The 20,359-nt window shown below is 43.9% G+C and overlaps 1 protein-coding gene across 13 annotated transcripts in view; it reads left to right on the top strand.

The window, feature by feature from the left end:
- Positions 1-20,359, top strand: part of TENM3 (teneurin transmembrane protein 3) — a 614,727-nt gene that overhangs the window by 545,290 nt on the left and 49,078 nt on the right. For all 13 annotated transcript variants that reach the window (XM_058669959.1, XM_058669958.1, XM_058669964.1 and 10 more), the window contains 6 exons: positions 7,832-8,048; positions 9,092-9,211; positions 9,746-10,007; positions 13,305-13,572; positions 15,319-15,462; positions 19,461-19,710. In XM_058669959.1, coding sequence (XP_058525942.1) covers positions 7,832-8,048; positions 9,092-9,211; positions 9,746-10,007; positions 13,305-13,572; positions 15,319-15,462; positions 19,461-19,710 — 1,261 coding nt within the window. The remainder of the gene's footprint in view (positions 1-7,831; positions 8,049-9,091; positions 9,212-9,745; positions 10,008-13,304; positions 13,573-15,318; positions 15,463-19,460; positions 19,711-20,359) is intronic.

Genomic DNA, 20,359 nt, shown 5'->3' with positions numbered 1-20,359 from the left:
GGGAATGACTTGAAATAGTTCCACATCTGGTATTCCCAGTATTCCCACATCAGAATGCAGTGATTTACCACAGATAATTCTGTCTCTTAAGAAGCTTGACATAGTTATTTACAAAGTGTCTTCAAAATGCATCAACTCTGGCACTTGCCACCAGGTTCCCATCTTTTGTCTTATCAGGGAGATCTAGTCAAAGTCTCTTTGGCAGTTTTCCCTGGTCCTCCAATGAGTAGCTTCCCCCTTGGAAACCTGAGGAATTGGGACTCAAGCTCTCTCCTAGGCTGTGAAAGACTTAAACTGTAGGATAAAAATGATGAATCCGCTTGGTCAAAAGTTATGTTACGTTTTATAGCCTTTAACTGTTTAGCAGTTCTAACTATTTATGTGAAAGGCAAAGAGACAGGGAGAGAGAAGGAAATAGAGACTGCCCATGCACTGATTCACGTCCCAAGTACCTCTAACTGCTAGGATTGAACCAGGCTGAAGCCAGGAGCCAGGAACTCTATAGATGTCTCCCATGTGGATGGCAACAACCCAAGCACTTGGGACATCATCTACTATCTATCTCCAACTGCATTTGTGGGAAGCTGTGTAAGAATCAGAGGTAGGATAGGAGTGTAGGCACTGCTATGTGTGATGTAGATGTCCTAAGCAAATAGTTAATGTGCTGTGCCAAAATGCCTACCCCTCTCCTCTAATGATGCTTCTAAGATAACATTTTGACCTATTTAGATCTCTCAGTCTCCAGGAATTTGCTCATTCTTTTTCTTTGTGCACCAAATGTAAAAACTAGGTCAGCCCTCCAGACACTGAATGAGGCAGTAGTCACAGCTGCTCATTGAAGGGTTTGAGAGAAGGTGATGGCGGGAGGAACAGAGAAGGTCTGAGATCTCCAGGCAAAGGAGATCATCATCATGAAAGGTCTTGCAAGCCAAGCTAAGAGGCTCTGCCTTCATACAGAAGACAGAGAATATCAGGAAATGTTTTCACTAGAAAGTGAAACAATGAAATTCTGTTTCTGTAACAAGGACTCTAGCTAACACAGATACAATGGATAGTATGGAGTCCACTGCAGGCTGGGAAACCCTGGTGTTGAGATCTTGGTAGGAGAGAGGGCGGTGGTGACCTGCATGGCAGTTTTGAAGACAAGGAAAGAAATTGATATTGCAAGAGATGCTCATAGTGAAGAAAGAACAAAGCAATAACTAATTAGGTACAGAGAAAGTTGTAGGAGTCACACGTGATGTTTGGGGTACTGGAGAACCTGGATGGGTAATGTTGTTTGAAACAGAAAATTACAAGAGCGAGGAGAGGCACTGTGTGTGAAGATCGTATCTGTTGTGGCTTAGACATGCTAAGTGTTAAATATGGATGTACTATCCAAATGGAAATATCTAGAAGGCTATCCTTGGACTTACAGTTCATCCTGGAAGTTGTTAGCCTTGAAATGATGTGAATACAGGGACTGAATCCACCAAGAGAGTATGGATGTAATCTAACCAGGAATGTTCAGAAAGATCAAGTGATTCTAGTACATGAATTATAAAAAAGTGCATTTTATGCATAGCACAGAATAGTGACTAAATGAAAACTCTCAAGTCCACAGACAAGATACTGCATCAAAATTTACTGGGAGCTTTAAGGTTGGGACCTCCAAGTACTCTGAGGATGAATGATCAACACTCAACATCTATGAGTATACCAGCAGAGGTCATCACTTTGTATCCAATCAGAAAATCACATATTTGGGGGAAACTTCATAGTCCTTGAAAGGAAAAACTAAGAGGTTTTTGCAGAAGCAGAACAGCATAAAGCGTAACCTGGGAAAGGACATGCTGTCAAAGTTTTACGCCCACAAAATGCATGTTGTTTACGTTGGCCACCAAAACAGAGTATGAGAATTTAAAAAGTAAAAATAAAAGTGAAGCAAAGCGGAAACCTTGTGGCCAAACCACAGGTTGGCTACTTATGGCGCTGAGTCAGAGCCTGATGTTTGTAAATGAAGTTTTATTGGGACAGCGTCACATGCATTCATTGATATGTTGGCTGTAGCTCTATTACTACAACAAAGGCAGAGTTGAATAGGTGCAACTGAGACACTGTGGCCCGCAAAGCGTTATTTGCTCTGTGACCCTTACTAAAGGTTGCCAGCTATAATTAAAGACCATTAAATGCCTAAGAACATTGTAAAATATGAGCGGAAAAGATAACTGGATCAATGATAGGAAGGATTGAGTGGAGGGAAGCATAAACTACATGATCTGTATCACAGAACTACTTTATTGTAACGTCTCAAGAAAGTAAGCCTGATAATTATAGTTGTTATGTAATGGCTTTTGAACATGTCTGACTCGGTTTAGATTTTTATGATTAGTGCTATTAGATCCGACTTCCGTGCCAAAATAAATTTAAGCCAGCCAAGTATTCCAGAGAGTAAAATAGAATCTTGGTGATTTTAAAAAGCTATTCCACAGAGACAATTTTACTACACCATACATTTGGGCAAGTGGGTAATCAACTTAGTTGTACTAGATAGACCTCGCTGCTCTGTGAGGACAAAGAATGAAAAATGTTTTCTCAAGTGATGGGGAGCCAGATGCATAACTATCCGTCACTTGCTTGGGCAAGTTACTGATAAACTCTGCAAGAAAAATAACAAACAGTGTGTCCCTGCATTTTGGCTGCTGAAAATGAGATTCTTTCCGTGATGGATGTTAGCAGAAAGGCTTGTGAAAATGCATTTCCAACTGATTAGTTCAGAAGGTGTCAATCTCATGCAGTTTTATGACCTACAGCCTCCATGCCAGATGTACATTTGCTTTTTATAAAGTAACAAAGATGAATGACTAACTTGAGCATTCCTCTTTGGCAACCGTACCATATATTGCCTAAGGGTAGGCACTGGGGGAGTGTTGGAGGAGGGAGGAGCATTTAACCCTTTAATTTGCCAGAGTAATGGCGATGAGATGTAATATTTGAGAAGAATCTCCCTATTGAGTAGTTTCTTATAATAAAGGATGAATACAAGGGAAAAACTAAGAATATCAAATATTTGTGTGAAATTATTCTCCTAAGCATTTATATGTCCATTCTTAACCCAGCAAGGGAGATATCCTGAATGAAATGTCATAACAAATATTCAATACTGTTAGTAAATTTGCAGTAATTGCCACTGATAAGATTTGGAGGGAATATTTGGAATTTTAAAAATGTTTGCAAATAGTAAATAAATAGTAAATATTAAAACGTTAAAGTCAAATATATATAGTTGAGGAGAGACAGAGAAGATCTTCTGTCTGCTGATTCACTCCCCAGTCGGCTACAACAGCTGCAACTGCATTGATCTGAAGCCAGGGGACCAGAGCCTCTTCCGGATCTCCCACGCAGGTGCAGAGTCCCAAGGCTTAGGGCCGTTCTCTTCATCTTTCCCAGGCCACAAGCAGGGAGCTGGAAGGGAAGTGGACCTGCTGGGATTAGAACTGGTGGCTACATGGGATCCCGGCGCGTGCAAGCCATTAGGCTACCGTACTAGGCCTGTTTTTTTTTTTTTTTTTTTTTTTTGGTCAGGAAAAAATCATATGAAATCAATAGTCAACCGCGTTTAGAGACTGAGTTCTAATAACTATGCTATTTGAGAGTGGTGGAGGAAAAAGTAAACGTAGTACATTATTGTGCACTTTATAAAAGTTTACGAGATAATTTCCTTTCTTCCAGTAGAAATTGTAAAAAGTTGTTTTCATTTACATGAACTTGTAGCTGAGAAGGAAATATTTTTGTAAACTTATTTAAAATTCCAAATCCACTTTTGATTTTCATAAAACATGGTTTTAGGTTATAGATATCTACATGCAAATGTAAACTGTAATAAGCAAACAACATGTTATAAAATCTGCTCATCAAAAAATTCTCCATACATTTTTACTGGAAGGGAAATTAAGGTTATTAAAAAAAAACAATTTTTAAAGATTTATCACTTTTATTAGAAAGGCAAATGTGTAGAGAAGGGAGACAGAAAGATCTTTCATCCACTAGTTCACTCCCCAAATGGCTGCAACAGCCAAAGCTGAACCAATCTAAAACCAGGAGCCAGGAGCTTCTTCTGGGTTTCCCATATGGGTACAGAGTCCCCAGGACTTGAGCCACCTTCCTCTCCTTTCCCAGGCCATAAGCAGGGAGCTGCATGGGAAGTGGAGCAGCTGGGACACAAACTAGCACCAATATGGGATCCAGCACTTACAGGCTGAGTATTACCCAAGTGAACCATAATGCCAGCTGCCCAAAAAAACACATAAAATTGTAATAGAGAGAGTTCAGCATGGGTGGGTGGGCATTTGGCCTAGTGAAGAAATTGCTGTTTGGGGTACCTGCATTTGCATATCTGAGTTCCTATGTTTAATATCCACCTCCTAACTAGCTTCCTAGTGGGAAACTGTACTAACAGCACAAGTGGTTGGGTCCCCAGCACCCCTGTGCGAGACCTGGATTGAGGTAGCAACCTCTGACATCAGCCAGGGCCAGGCCTAAGCCCAGCAGCTACAGGTATTTACAGTGAGCTAGCAGCTGGGAGTTTGCACACTCTGTATTCTCAGGCAAGTAAACAGATGTTTCTAACACTTCTAAATAGGTTTTTTTTGTAAGATGTATTTTTTTTTAATATATATTTTTTATGGTATTTTTGTTGACAATCTTTACATAGTTAATTACGGTAAAAAAAAAAAAAAAAGGTTCGGGGGTACAGGGAAGTGGGTAACAGTAGTATGTCCATATTGTTTCCATCATGTATCTGAGGTAAAGGGGGATATTGAGGGATAAGCCCCACCCAGTTTTCCACCCACCCCAAGTCCCGGATGTGGGGCATGCTCCGAGATCCTTGCTCAAATTGTCTTAATAGTTCTCCAGTTATGAATCGCTGCCAGTTTCACTCGAAGAGGTTGTCCACTGTTTGACACAGTCCATCATGGAGTCCTCATTTGCCCAGTATTTCTCTGCCAACATATAGCTGAGGTGGTTGATTGACTTGCTCTGTCCTCAGTCTTTTCCTGGGTAGGGCTCTGAGTCCAGCAGTTCGATTGGGAAGATCTCCAAAGAAACTTTGAGGTATTCCCAGACCAGATTCTTGTATGCTCCAGAAAGCAAAGGGCCCGGCACAGTCCGTATTTTTTATTGAAAAGTCAGATTTACAGAGAGAAGGAGAAACAGAGAGAAAGGTCTTGCATCCTCTTGGTCACTCCCCAAGTGGCTGCAACAGCTGGAGCTGAGCCTATCCGAAGGCAGGAGTCCATGGTGGTCTCCCATGCAGGTTCAGGGCCCCAGGGCTTTGGGCCATGCTTGACTGTTTTCCCAGGCCACAGCAACCAGCTGGATGGGAAGTGGAGCAGCTGGGACATCAACTGGCGTCCATTCAGGATCCTGGCACATACAAAGCAAGGATTTAGCTGCTAGGCTATTGCTCCAATTCCTTCAGAATAGTTTTAAATGTAACAAAAATCTTGAATAATGCAAAGTGTTGCCATGTACTGCACACCCCAGCTCCCCTATTAGCATCTGATATTAGTAGATTTGTCATTTAGTCTAATTTTTCACTTAATAAGCTGTGTCTTCCATCTGTAAGGCAAACAGGGAAAAGATATTCAGTTGCTGTGTTTAGGTAAGCTAAGTCCATGTCCGTTTCAAGTGACAGAAAATCCAACCCCAACAGGCTTAAAGGAAGAAAGAAACAGCCCTAGCTTCTATAGCTGAAAAGATGAGGTCAAGTGCAGCTTATTGCAGAAACTCCAAGAATGTTTTTGTGCATGACCTGGTGTGTTGTGTGTGTTTTTTTTTTTCTCTAGCTCTAACTCTAGCTCTGTTTGTTTTTGTGTTTTTTTTTTTTTTTCTGGGATGACTCCATTCCCCGGGCAGGTTCTTGGTGGCAGGAGGGTGGCTGCGGCAACCTCAGCTTCCCAGCTTCCAGCGCAGGCCTAAGGCTTGGGGGGGGGGGCGCCCTGATGGGAGAGGACAGAGACTTTTTTAGCTATTTTCCAAAATGTACTGTTTGCACGTGTTAGTTCATGAGGAGTAATATGCACACAGACTGAGAATCGGGAAGGGCTGGACACCAAGATGCAAATGTAGAGCTGCTTCCCAGAGAAAAAGGGTGGGTGTTAGGAGAAAACCCAGGTGTTGGCTGTGTTGTTCTTGCAATGGGCAAAATGCTTCAGGACACCCATCCGCACCCCTCCCCAGCCCTTCCTTCTTACCTCATCGGAGTGGTTGACCTACTTTCTAGACTGGATGATTTAATTCAACTTAGTCTCTTTTCTTTCATCTCCGTTCGCTGTCAGACAATGAAGGGGCAAAGTAATATTCTGTTAGTAAGTGTTGTAAAGCAAATACATGGCTATTCTGACCTTTGAAAAGTAAAATCAGTAAAGAATACTTGTGCGAGTAAAACAAAGAGCATGTGGCTGTTTTCAGCTGAGCTTACCATAAACAGGGTCACATCGGGATCTGATAGTTAAGTGTGAAGGTTTAGTAAAGTTTCTTTCCTCAGAGTGATGAAAATTTTTAGAAATAAATCTTTTTGCATCATACTAAAAAATATGATTGTGAGCAGTGTAAAAATCATATATTCAACTGTTCAATAAAGAATGAGTTCAGAAAATAATGTCATCAAGCCTCCTAACTTGACACATGAACCATTAATGTGTCAATGTCAAAGGTCATATGGCTGTACAGCACTTCACATAGGGCCACATTCTAAGAAACGCTTTGTTAGCCCATTGGTCATGCTGTGAGCATCACAGTGCGAACTTACACAAATGGGTAGTGTGACTAGATCATTTGGTGTGGCTCTCGATACAATCAGTAGACTATATAAACATGCATTCCATGAGACTACTGCCATTGTGACATGATACAGTACGTTATGGTGGAAAAATTTTGTCATGTAAGCAAGAGTACAGTGAAAAACAATGATAAAAATGATAGAACAGTGAATGCATAAAGCAGCAACAGGACATTGATTATCATGTGTTACCAGGTATGATTATGGTACATCATTGATTGTAAGTGCTGTGCTGTATGTGGGCATGACTGTCCCTGTTTCCTTTTGGCGTTCCAGGGGAAAGTGCTAGTAAATGCTGTGTAGGCATGACTTGCTTGTGCCGCCGGAACCGTAGGTTAGTTTTTCATGATGAGTTTCTTAGGATTTTCAATATGATGGCTGACTTACTTTAAGTACAGTTTTTCTTAATAGGTTCATGTTGCAGAGGTGTGCCAGGAGCTCAGCCTCCAGCTGAAAAATTGGCAAATGTCGTGCTCTTATCTGGAACACACTTTACCTTAGGAGAGTTATTTTTATAGAAGGATGGTTGGCCAGTCTTTCTTACTTGTTAGTCATTTCTGCTGCTCTTTCCAAGCTCTCATGTTATGACTCTTTCCCAATGTTCAAGTGTACCTGCAGTAGCTCCCTTCTCATCTGCCAAAGAAACAATGTGAACTCCTACTACCTTTGTGTCTAAAATGTAGAAAGCATGAGTAATTATGACTAACCCATGTTGCTGTATGCTTACTAAGTGATTGTTCTTAGCAGTCAGTCAGTTTTGGTATCTTACTTGTAGTAAACACTATAGGATTCTTTTTGGCCATCGCCACTGCAAATACTTACCCTTGATGGAAGTAGTCACACGCTTTAGATTGTATTTCTTTTGGTTTCAAAAAGTATGCCTCGTAGAAATTAGTATCAGGAAGTAGCAAACTGCTTGCTGTGAATAAAACCAAGCCACAATCTTGACTGCATCGTGGTTTTAAAGGGAGGATCCTCTTACTGGTTTACATGCATTTTCCCCTACAGATGGACTCATTGACTGTATGGATCCTGATTGCTGCTTACAGAGTTCTTGCCAAAACCAACCCTACTGCCGTGGCTTGCCTGATCCTCAGGATATCATTAGCCAAAGTTTGCAATCACCATCTCAACAAGCTGCCAAGTCCTTCTATGATCGAATCAGTTTTCTGATAGGATCTGATAGCACCCATGTTATACCTGGAGAAAGCCCCTTCAACAAGAGGTAAATGCGTCTTTGTGTGACATAGGCTTGTCTTGCTGTTACCAACCATCACTCATGTATGTGAAATGCTGATGGCTGCAAATGTGAGAAGTATCCCCTTGTCAATAGCTTTTATATGCATCTGGAGAAATCTTCACCAAGTTTCCCATTTCAAGCGGTTTTGTTTGTGGGGTTTTTTTTTTTTTTTTTTTGACACTGTTCACATACTTTGTCATTTTCAGGACCTGAGACATAACAGGACATTGCATTAAGGAGCCAATAAATCTTCACTGTGACTAGTTTTGATTTTTGTTGGCACAGTTGGAGATGTTTGCAAAGAAGCCATGGGAAGACCCCAAAAGGCAAAACGGAAGTGCACTCCTTTTTGGTTTTTAGCTGAGCTCACTACACAGTATAAATTATGAATTAATGTAATGGAACTGCTAACGGCATGGCACTAAGATTGCAAAAGCTGTTTGGTGCTTTCCAGAGCAGTAATGTCCTGAAAAGAAACCAGTAAGTGAAAGCAGGTGTCTTGTGTCACACTGAGCCAAAGAAGATGATTTACCCTAGAACTCCTGGGTCTGAGTAATGTAGCAGCTTTAATGCAGCTAAACCCAGCAGTTGATGAAAAGTTGTTGCACAAATATTCCTTATTGTCCTCTTCAATGTTGTATTTCTTATCCTCACACATGTATGGATTGGTGCAGAATGAATGGGAAAATATACTTGTCTTCCTATAAGGATCAAGTGCATGACTTATGAAAAAGAGCACAGTTTGTCTTTGTAATCATTCCTCTCTAAAGTATTGGTGTTGATAGTGCTCCAAAAACCATATTGCAACAAATTAAATTCCAGGGTAAACACAAAACATTTAGAGAATGTGAATTACCTTGAATTAAAAGAGGGCATTTTCTGTCTTGGAAGTATTTCCAGTGTGGTGTTTATGAATCAACAGCCAATTGCATATGGCAATGTGATTTCATCGGTGGGTTAAATTATGTATCAATCATTCTCATGTTGGCCTGAGAAGACCAATCTTCACTCTGTTACTCTTCCCACAGCCTTGCATCTGTCATTCGAGGCCAAGTACTAACTGCTGATGGAACGCCACTCATTGGAGTGAATGTCTCATTTTTCCATTACCCAGAATATGGATATACTATAACCCGCCAGGACGGCATGTGAGTTCCTCTCATCACAGTGTCTTTAGTGACAATATGGTGAAGTATGAAAATGAGAAAATCTTGCATTTTCTCTTGTTTGTATTAGGAAAAACAGTCACAGAATCTAAAAACCTGTGGCAGCACACGTGGCAGAAATGTAAAGCCACACGTTGATGTACTTCTTTGAAAGTGGATTTTAGTTTCTGAGGCATGATACAGTATGGTAGTGTTGTAGGAAAATGTTATTTGTCTCCAAAGAGACATGTTGAAATAATGAGGGATTCATGTTTCATCCTATCTCCAAGTCAAAATCAGATGTTCCAAGGAAAGAATAGCAGAAAGCAAATTTGGGAAGATGGTACCTAATCAGTAACCACATAGAGTATATGAAAGTTCATAGTATAAATCTCTTGTGCTATGTGGGTTAGAACATGTTTCCTATGGAAGGAAAAAACTTGATTTGCATTATAAAGCAGATTAATTTCAGGGGGTAGTTGTTTGCCATTGTATGGCATCCAGACAAATCACTGAGTGTATCTTGTTTTTCCTTAGGTTTGACTTGGTGGCAAATGGTGGAGCGTCTCTCACGTTGGTATTTGAAAGATCCCCTTTCCTCACTCAGTATCACACGGTGTGGATTCCCTGGAATGTCTTTTATGTGATGGATACCCTGGTCATGAAGAAAGAAGAGAATGACATTCCCAGCTGTGATCTGAGTGGATTCGTGAGGCCCAGTCCCATCATTGTGTCGTCACCTTTATCCACCTTCTTCAGATCTTCTCCTGAAGACAGCCCTATTATTCCTGAAACACAGGTAGGAGAAAGGAGTTGTAACTCATGTGGTTACCAAAGAGTCTCTTAAAGCATGTACTGAACTTCAGTGCAATCATCAATAATTCTGCAGCACTAAACACAGAATGGAGTTAACTGCACAACAGACATATTGGATCATTCACCAGAAACATCTGTTGAGCCTACCTGTGTCTGATAACCTGATGCTGTTCCACGTGCGATTGTGCATGATCGTTTTGCGGAGCAAGTCATGGTGTAATTATGATTGTGAATGAAAGATTTTGTGGAAGAGATCATTTTTGACAGAAAACAGAATCGGTTTCTCAAGAGGTGAAAGAGCTGGAAGCATTTGTGAGCTCTAAAGTAGGCAGTATAGAAAGCCTTCTTCCTCTGCAGGAAGATAGGTGTCTCACTTTTTTCTTCTGAAACACTGGTATGGTGGGGGTGGACACTTTTCCTTTTCATGTGGTTCCAATTAGAAATAAGTGTTACATCTTAAAGTACCCCTAATGCTCTATGTTTATTTGAAGAACAACTATGTAAGATATGCATTTGTAAAATGCAACAGTACATAGCAGCTGTGCCACATCATGTTGAAATAATGAAATGGAAAAAAGCCCTTCTGGGGCGGATGTTATGTAGGGACCTTGCATTGAAGCAGGTGGATGAGGTATCTGTTCTCTTACCAAGTGTAAGAGAAAGAGATTGTCAAATTGTGCTAGACGGATTTCAAAATGACAAAACACAGTTATGTGGACAGAGGTGCCATTGGATGGAAGGCAATACAGGCAGATCTCTCTGATGTGGTACCAGTGGAGCACAAACTGTAAGAAGAGTGAAGGGCAAGTCCTGAAAGTAGAGGTCTTCCTGGCAGAGCAAAAGACAAGCTCCAAAGCCACAGTGAAGAATAAGATTGGCTTCTTCAGGAGTGATGGAGGGGCCAGGCGGTGTGGCTGCAGGCAAGTTGGCAGGGCATATGTCACAAATCATCACAGACTGCGATAGAGACAGGAACTGTTTGCTGTCAGTAACAAAGTCATTGAAGGTTCTGAAGTAGAAGAGCAGTTACTGATTTCCTTCTGTGCAGAGAATGTGTTAGGCAAGGGTTGGAGAAGAGATAGTGGGTAGGAAGCAACTACGAGGATCTACAGGAGAAGTGATGGTGTTTTGGACAAAGGCGCATGGGCAGCAAGTGGCAAGAAGGGACTGACGAGAGAAGATGCGCAATGAGTGAAAGGACACAGAGCCATGAGCAGATTCGTGTGAACTGCTTTTCAAGACATGAGCCCAGCTCAGGCGGAGGGTTGGTGAGAATCACAATAGTCGTGGAAACAGAGGAGCACTCGGAGAGGTGGAAGATGGAATTGGCAGAATGTTATGACTAACTGAATGTGTAAGAGGGTCAGGAATAGAGCTTACAAGATCATGCCGCTGGCAAGAGTAGGCTTCATGGTTTATTTTCCCATGTTGGCAGGATTTACTTTTCATAATAATACACAATAACTTGGGCACGTGAAATCACATGCGAGAAGTGCAGTGCTGTAATGAACTAAATTACAGATATTTGTTCCGTGAAGTAGGTTAATGATGACAGAGACAATAAGCAGTTATGAAAAGTATGAGTCACGTAGTATTTAGAAATAAAGAAGCAATTTCTACCAGGTCATAGGAAATGCATCTTGCTGAAAGATTCACCTGCCTGTAGAAATCCTGTGAAGCTATTTGGAAAGGAGAGAAAAGAAATGATATGAGATAGGGCCCAGATTTCCAGAGCTATTTGGGATTCACCATGTCGTTTGCAAACGAATCCACTGATATTTCGCCTTGATCAGATGAATTCTCCTGATGTATCCTAATAGCCTACACTGTTAAGAGTCCTGTCCATCGGAAACTATGGCTTCCCTGTTGCAATGGAAATCTAAGGAGTTCCTATAAGTTTAGAATGTTGCCCTAAGACATTCTGTGCGCAAGATCAGTGTATGTGATAAGAAAAATGCTAAGAATGATACATTGGAGTCATCTGTTATCTTAATGCCCTCTACATGTATTGCATCATATCCATCTTCATGGAAATACCCAAGGGGCAAAATAGAAGTGTGTGTAGTCCCTTCAGCTGTTGGTTGTTGGTATGGAAAAGATGGCTGTGCTCTTCATGCCAAGAATTCTAGTCAAAATGTGAAACGTGAGAGATGTCAATGTTGTTCTAACTGGTCTAGGTGTGGGGCAAGAATGGAAGCGTAAAACAGTGAGCCAGTAGTGTAGGATGTTTCTCACCTGAAAAGACAGTTCTTGATGTCGGAATCATGAATCTAGATAAGGAAAGAGGAAAGAACCTTTGAGAATGTGTAGTTCTTGGGAGAGAAAGTATGGGAACCCTAGCAGTGAAACAAATATAGCCCTTTGCAGGACATGCAGCGGGCCTGTGAAGAGCGAACCGGAGAATTGTCAAAGAATATTTGTAATGTAGAAAAGCTTGTGAAGCTGCACAAAGCATTTTTCAAAACAAGAATGTATTTTAGCAGATGTCAGTATACATCTGTTGGCATCCATCCGTGAGGCATACCAGGGTGTTGTGTTTTACTTTGTCGAGGAGATGTGTGTATGAACAGATAGATCTAGTTTGTGTAATGCAGTTTCAAAGCAAAAGCATACATGGATTGTCTTCTGTGTGGTTTCAATAACGTATTAGTTGTTCTCTGGACGAAGAGTGCATGAAGCTTGAAAAGGTCAGGTCAAAAAATGGATGGATAGTGGTAGCTCAATGTGGAAGCGTGAGACTGGTCTCTGGCCACGTTCCCTGTGCACATGGAATTGGCATTTCCTGCTCTGTTCTGTTATCATTCCTGTCTTTGTAGGCTGTGACCTGCCAATAGGCTGACGAGGCTGTAGGCAGAGGTTGAATCCCTAAATGAGCCAGCTGGCTCAGGGCGGCTCTTTGGCCTTGACTGCATGCCTGTTCTGAGCGAACCATCTTTCACATGGCTGCTCTAATTCTCCAGAGTGCTTGGGGTGAGAGATGGGTTAGTGAGAATCCGCTGTGACTGTTCCACGAACAAGTGAGTGCATGTCAGCCCGCTGGAGCAGTCACAGAATTTCCTGGAGGAGGAGTCGCACCCAGGGTAGGATAAACTCAGAATGAATGACAAGGGGCTTTGAGGAAGAGAAAAGGACACTTGCAGCATAATGATCCAAGAAGGTAGCAGCTGAAGTGTGTATCTGTGAAGAGTGACTCTTGATTCGTTCTTGGTGACTCTCCTAGATATCCCCCCTATGGTCATATAGGATGAGACTGTGAATCTTGTACTTGTGTCTAACCTAGGTGCTGCATGAGGAAACCACCATTCCGGGAACAGATTTGAAACTGTCATACTTGAGTTCCAGAGCTGCAGGCTATAAGTCAGTTCTCAAGATCACCATGACGCAGTCCGTCATACCCTTCAACTTAATGAAAGTGCATCTTATGGTCGCTGTGGTAGGACGGCTCTTCCAGAAATGGTTTCCTGCGTCACCCAACTTGGCATATACATTTATCTGGGATAAAACAGATGCCTATAACCAGAAGGTCTACGGTCTCTCTGAAGCTGTTGGTAAGTCCATATCGATCCCACCTGCATGTAGCAACACTGTCAGGAATGTAGAACTGGCATGGAATGAACTGTCACCTGTAGGACATCAGTGGCACATGTGAGTGAGTCCAGAAGGGTCGGCCTGTGGTAGATGGAAGCTGGCTGGCTGAGCACCACTGTGGAGAAAGGAATGAATGCTACACACCAAGAAGGAAACAAATAGCAGGTTTTTTTCCTGGCTGAAAGGATACCTTGGGGAAATGCTCCAGATGGGATTCAGGGTGTCGTATCGTGTTAATGTGTGGATGTATTTGTGTCCCGCCTTGTGTCCCTTCCGTTTTTCATCTTCCTCTGTTTTTATCCTTGTGATGTTTTCTGTAGGACACTAGTGTAGTTGCAACTCACAGTGACATGTAACGGAATCTCAGACAACATTTGTGTGCAAGAAGTATTTCGGCTCTTTTGACTAGAAGTCATTGCAGTGGAAAGAGAATGTGAAAACAGCACATCACTGATGTCACCAAATGGACAGTGCAATCACAGTGTGACAGGTGGAGATAGAGCTGCGAGTTCCACTCAAAGCGTCAGAAACCAAAGGATAGCACCGAGTTAGCTCCGGTGATTGTATCCGATGCATAGACTAGTGTGTTCTGAAGGGTACATGTAATTGGAAATGGAATCGGTCCAATCACATAGTTGCCACTTCTTCCTTTCACCTTTTCCTAAATATCTGTTGTATTGTAAAGTGTACAAATGTTGTGATGTATGCGTAGTAGTTTTCTTCTCGTCCAGCTTATTGTTTGTAAGATAGAAACACAATGTCCTAATCTTGCTGTTGTTATAGTGTTACTTACTATAGTTTCCATAAATCTGTGTTCTTGTGAGCTACACTGCTCTGATGATACAGCAAGCCAGCATGGTCTGTGGTTGTTGTCTAATCCCTAGTTTAGGCTGACGTCGGTAACGTATAGAACTGGTAACCCAATGTGAACTTCGTCAGTGCTATGAATGCCTTGCCAGGCAGTCATAAAAGACAAATCATGGATGTTCTACTAAAGCAGTGGAAAATAAGGAAAAATCCCTTTTTGTAAAGTCTTGCGGTGAAAAATATTCTGGTTAGGGTGCTCATGTCCCATAGCAAAGTCCCTGGGTTTCACCCCTGGCACAGGCTTCTTATTGCAGTGTCCTGCTGATACACACCCTGGGAAGCAATGATGATGGTCAAGTCATTGGGAGGCCTGGATTGAGTTCCTGGCTCCCAGCTTGCAACTGGGAGTTGAATCTGCAGGTGGGCAGTTTCTTTCGCTCTCTTTAGCTGCCTCTCCAGAAAATTAGAATGTGCAAAGAAACTGCTGATGAAATGCATGACTTATGCAACAGTAGAAATGTATCAGAGCACAAGTGGACAGGGCCGGGGGCAGGCAGCACGGTGGCATAGTGCTGTGGCACCGCCTGTGACAGTGGCATTCTGTAAGAATGGTGGTCTACTCCCATGTGTCCACTTCGAATCCAGTTGCTTACCAGTACAGGCAAGCAAGCAGTGAGAGACTGGCCACAGTGCTTTAGTCTTTGTCACGTAGAGACGCAGGTGGAGTTATAGGCTCCTGGTCGAGCTCTGGCACTTGTAGCCATGTGAGGAATGAAGCAGCAGGTAAGGAATCGCTCCTTCCCTGTCTCTGCGGCTCTCCTTTTCCAATAAGTATGTTGATGTAAGGTGTGGTTCTGCCTGTGGTTGAGGAGATGAACTGCGATTTGTTTTGGTTCCAGTGTCCGTTGGATATGAGTATGAGTCGTGTTTGGACCTGACTCTGTGGGAGAAGAGGACAGCCATTCTCCAAGGGTATGAGTTAGACGCTTCTAACATGGGCGGCTGGACGTTGGATAAACATCATGTCCTGGATGTTCAGAATGGTAAGTCGTGCGCCAAGGTGCGTCTGATGACATGGTGGCAACATTGTATCCTGTGTAGGATGAGAATGGGTGGGAACGTCAAGGTGTATTGTGGAAAGACTGTGGAAACGTCAAATGGCAGCTGCACAACACCCAAGCAATACATGTCCAGAAGGTTCTGTAGGTTAGCACTGGAATGGTCTTCCCATTCAGCTCTGCCATGGTGCAGTGAATCATTGTGACGTGGGAGACTGCACCGTCACTCATCAGGCAGTGAGTCACAGTGAGTCATGAGACCCACAGTGCTCTGGGAAGGTGTATCAGAAATATGCGGAGTGGGATTTGGAAGAAGTAAAAAGCCTTGCGTTTTTTTCCCAAAATAGCTCTAAGAGATATGTATTGCTGCAGTAGTCTGTTCTGGTGATCTTGATTGTATGAATATGTAGGAAGAAATGAAAAATCTGGGAGAAAGGGGCAAAAGTTGTTTTGCATGGCAAACTAGGTCTTATGGGAACTGAAGATGCCCGGGAGAAATGGGTCTCAGGTGTGACAAAGGACCCTGGATGGTGTAGCGGCAAATTGTAGGTAGCTTCATCTCAGGGAGTATGGCAGTCGACACTGTAGTTCCAACAGGTTACCACATTGTCTTAGATGTCTGGAAGATACTTTGTGAAGAAAGCCAACCTTAGACTAGTGTATGTCAGGGTTCTTTGCGAACTCAATCCATGATAGTAATTCTACTCCGCATGGCCAAATGAGCCACAGAGGAAAATGTCAAAACTTGGTGTAATAAACTAGGTTGTGACTTATCTGAGGTGTTTGGAAGAGATGACATGTTGAGTTGAGCATATGATATAGTGTCTCATGCTTCGGTACTATGTGCTGCTTTGAAGATGTTTGTATCAGACCATCTTGTAATTTTCCAAATAGACTCAGGCTAAGGTAGTTTCCAAGGCAGTACTGAAAAAGTGCTCGTGTCTTACCCCCAAGAGATAATTCGATGGAGCTAAGCAGTCGTAAGGAAGATAAGGCCTATAGACCGAGAGAGAGAAGCCCTTTATAGCAGCACTGCTGCGTAGCCGCAATAGGCCGTATTCCTTTTTCTGTTCTGTGATGGACATCCGGAAGCAGCTTAGCTTGCAGCCCTAGAGTTGGATACCATCTGCTGTGTGGGGCACATCCCCAAGGAAAGGGAGACATCCAGCCAAGCAGCATGCGTCCCAGGCTGTCTCGGAGCTTCTCTGGACGCATCTGTGGGGGCGCGGGCCGCAGTGGTTTCAGTCGGCTGTGGTAGTGACTCCAGGCTTGATCCTGGCCTTTCACAAAGCTAACTGCCCAGCGTGCTAGAAGCTACTCTGGATTAAACTAGTTAAAATGGAGTTTCACCAAGTGGGAACCTATGTCTGTATTCCTTCAGAGTTCCTAAGATGCAGTATCCTATTCTAGGAGATTAGAAAATGGCTGGACATTGTATGTGTCATGTGAATACATGCTCAGACAGCAGCCTCATCTAAGCTGCAGCCGCTGTGAAAATACCAAGTCCGATTGAGAAACGAACCCCCAAAAAAGTATCATTTGAAAATGCGGGCCCGGCGGCGTGGCCTAGCGGCTAAAGTCCTCGCCTTGAACGCCCCAGGATCCCATATGGGCGCCGGTTCTAATCCCGGCAGCTCCACTTCCCATCCAGCTCCCTGTTTGTGGCCTGGGAAAGCAGTCGAGGACGGCCCAAAGCTTTGGGACCCTGCACCCGCGTGGGAGACCCGGAAGAGGTTTCTGGCTCTCAAGTTAGGATCTGTGCGCATCGGCCCGTTGCGGCTCACTTGGGGAGTGAATCATCGGAGGGAAGATCTTCCTCTCTGTCTCTCCTCCTCTGTGTATATCCGGCTTTCCAATAACAATAAAATTTTCTTTAAACAAATGTGAGGTAATCTACGTCACAGGACAAAGTGTGTCCGTGTCAAGTTTTGTCCCAGAACAGTTTGATAAGTCGTGACTTTCGAACGTGACATATGTGTGATGGAATGAAGCAAATGATTTGTAAGCGAGACAGAGTGGATAAGCTGCAGAAATGTATTGTGGAAGCAGAGAAGTCAAAAATATAGACAGTGGCAGGTGTTTGTGCAGAAATGTGGAAATAAATATTCTAATGAACATCTTTTTGTTCTGTCATAATAATAGCAGAGAATCATAAACGGCCAATCGCTCAAAGTAATGACTGCATACATCAGATGCAGTAGAGCAGGTGGCTGACTGGTAGGATGCGCCTGAAGAAGATTGCAGAAGTGAGTCTTAACAGGAAATGATGGCCTCTTGATTGTGAAGTAACATAAGCACAGAGAGAAGCTTAGGTATCATCCATGTGTTGTTGGACTATGCAAGGAAGTTGAATGTCATGTCTGCGTATGATCCAGCCATGTGTAAAGTATGTGTCCTTAGATGTACCTAAAACTATCTTATGTGTTGTGATGTCTTGAGGTACATTGTCCGTGACAACGGCATCAGCCATATAGCAAATCAGAGCCTAAAAAAGGAAGTGCAGAATGCACCTAAAATGTGTTGAGCTGTAGGGAAACACAGCTAGTATGATGTCTTCACTGTAAGTGGATGCCAAAGTTGGGGCAGGAGTCATTCACAAGTGTCCTCGTTGGGATTATCCTTGTAGCAGTGTATCTGTGAAGTAGTCTCCTCGTGGAATACCTAAGCAGCATCATTTGTGCAGCTCAAAAGCAGCAGCTGGTTGACAGAGAGAAGAATCCATGGAGAAGTCTCCGCAAATATGCATGGGATACTAGCAGCGGAGCAGTCCGTGGATGTCAGGCCAAAGGAAACCAATGACTCTCGTGGTACAGGTAGCTTCCAACTAGGAGAATGTGGAATAGTCATTGGAATTGTTTCTGATCTGTACAGTCCAGAAACAGATGAGCACTGTCGTGTGTATGAAAGTGTCACCACTTTCCTGCGTGAAAGCACAGTGGATGCATAAGTTGGTCTTGAAAATGTGGGACAGAGTCATTTATTCTGCGTCCCAGCGGCGTGGCTTCGTGGCTCAAGTGCTAGCCTCGAACGCGCCGGGATCCCGTATTGGCGCCGGGTCTGATCCCGGCAGCTGCCGTTGCCGTGCGGCAAGCTGCCCGGGGCCTGGGAAAGCAGCCGGGGCGGAGCTGAGCTGAGCTGAGCTGAGCTGAGGAGGGCCTCTGTCTCTGTCTACTGTGTAATACAATACAGATACAGATACTACAGAGGCGGCGAGCCCGAGGGCACGAGCTGCCGACCACGACCACGGAGGCACTCCCTCGCCAAGTGCCTGAGTGAGTCCCTGAGTCACTGCCTGCCACGGCCGGGGCTGCCCCCCGCGGCAGCGGGGGACCTGGCCCCTCTCCTACCTGCCTCTCCCACAGCGGCCCAGGCTCCCAAGCCTGTCGGCCCTCCTCAGCTCAGCTCAGCTCAGCTCAGCCCCGGCTGCTTTCCCAGGCCCCGGGCAGCTTGCCGCACGGCAACGGCAACGGCAGCTGCCGGGATCAGACTTGTGCTTCCCTACAGAACACTATGCAGAGCATGGTTCGCTCCCTTGGTTGCACTTTCAGATCCTCGAGAGACTGTTTCCCATTTTCCATGCGGAGGCTACACCCTCACCCATCATGCCAGCAGAATCTCTTGGGATGTGAGAACCAGGCATCCGCATCTTTCTAGCTCTCCAGGCAGTTTCAGTCTGTGGACGACATTGAGCATCACGGAGGTTCCGATTTGGGCCTGCACCATTGTCCTCTCGTTCTTTGTTCCTGCCACAACCTATTGTTTGCACTCACGACAGACCATGGTCTTTGCCTATAATCTCAGTACTTGCTCACAGACTGCTTCACACTAGGCAATGGAGTACAATTCTTTGCCGTGCAGTTTCACACAGACATTTTCTACTCTCCATCTCAAAGCTACTGACGTGCAGTGACTACTACGGTACACTTCTTCCCCCTTCTCTTGACACCTCTTCCCATCACAAACTCCTCTTTCCTTTCTGACAGGTATCCTCTACAAAGGAAATGGAGAAAATCAGTTCATTTCCCAACAGCCTCCAGTGGTCAGCAGTATCATGGGCAACGGACGAAGGCGCAGCATCTCCTGTCCCAGTTGCAATGGGCAAGCGGATGGTAACAAACTCTTGGCCCCGGTTGCCTTAGCTTGTGGGATCGATGGCAGTCTCTATGTAGGGGATTTCAACTATGTCCGGCGCATATTCCCATCTGGAAATGTAACCAGTGTTTTGGAACTAAGGTAGGTCCTGTCTCACAACGCATGGTTGCTTTCTTCACCCTCCCTGCACCATCACCATAGAGTCCCATTCTCCAGGGTAGAAACAAGTCCATCACAGAGACATGTTGTGCCAGGTTTTCCCTTTCTCCACAGCTCCTTAGTGCCATCGGCCCAGTGTCCCGCACCGTGCTGATCCCAGGGCCATGCATACTTGACTTCTTCCACAGTGCCACTAGGACTTGGCCAGCGACACAGGCAAAGGTTCTCTGGCAGCGTCATTGCCCACTTACACTTTTCCATTATTTTTAAACATACTTTACTGCAAACTCAGAGTGAGAGACATCCCATTTCAGGTCTACCCCTGAAAACACAAATGTGCCTTTTTACAAACAGCGTGTCCTACGATGTACTCATTTCTTCCCTGACTTATGCCTCCCCAGTGTTTCCATCTCTTTGCAAAGAAGTCGCTTTGTCCTTACAGTGCCACACCATGGACACCTTTTAGCACCAACACCTCTGACCTGATTCACTAGGCTTAGCAGTGAAGGTGGGTACTTGCTCCACAGAGCAGCTGGGGTCCATTTCTGGCTCCTGCCACCTATGTAGGACACCTGCTCTGAATTCCTTCCTGCCACGGTACGCACTTGGGGAGCGACCTAGCACATGGGAA

This window comes from Ochotona princeps, chromosome 11, assembly GCF_030435755.1.
Source record: "Ochotona princeps isolate mOchPri1 chromosome 11, mOchPri1.hap1, whole genome shotgun sequence".
NCBI classification, from domain to species: Eukaryota; Metazoa; Chordata; class Mammalia; order Lagomorpha; family Ochotonidae; genus Ochotona; species Ochotona princeps.
Note: the sequence above shows the minus strand (reverse complement) of the source record. Positions and strands in the feature narration are given on the sequence as shown.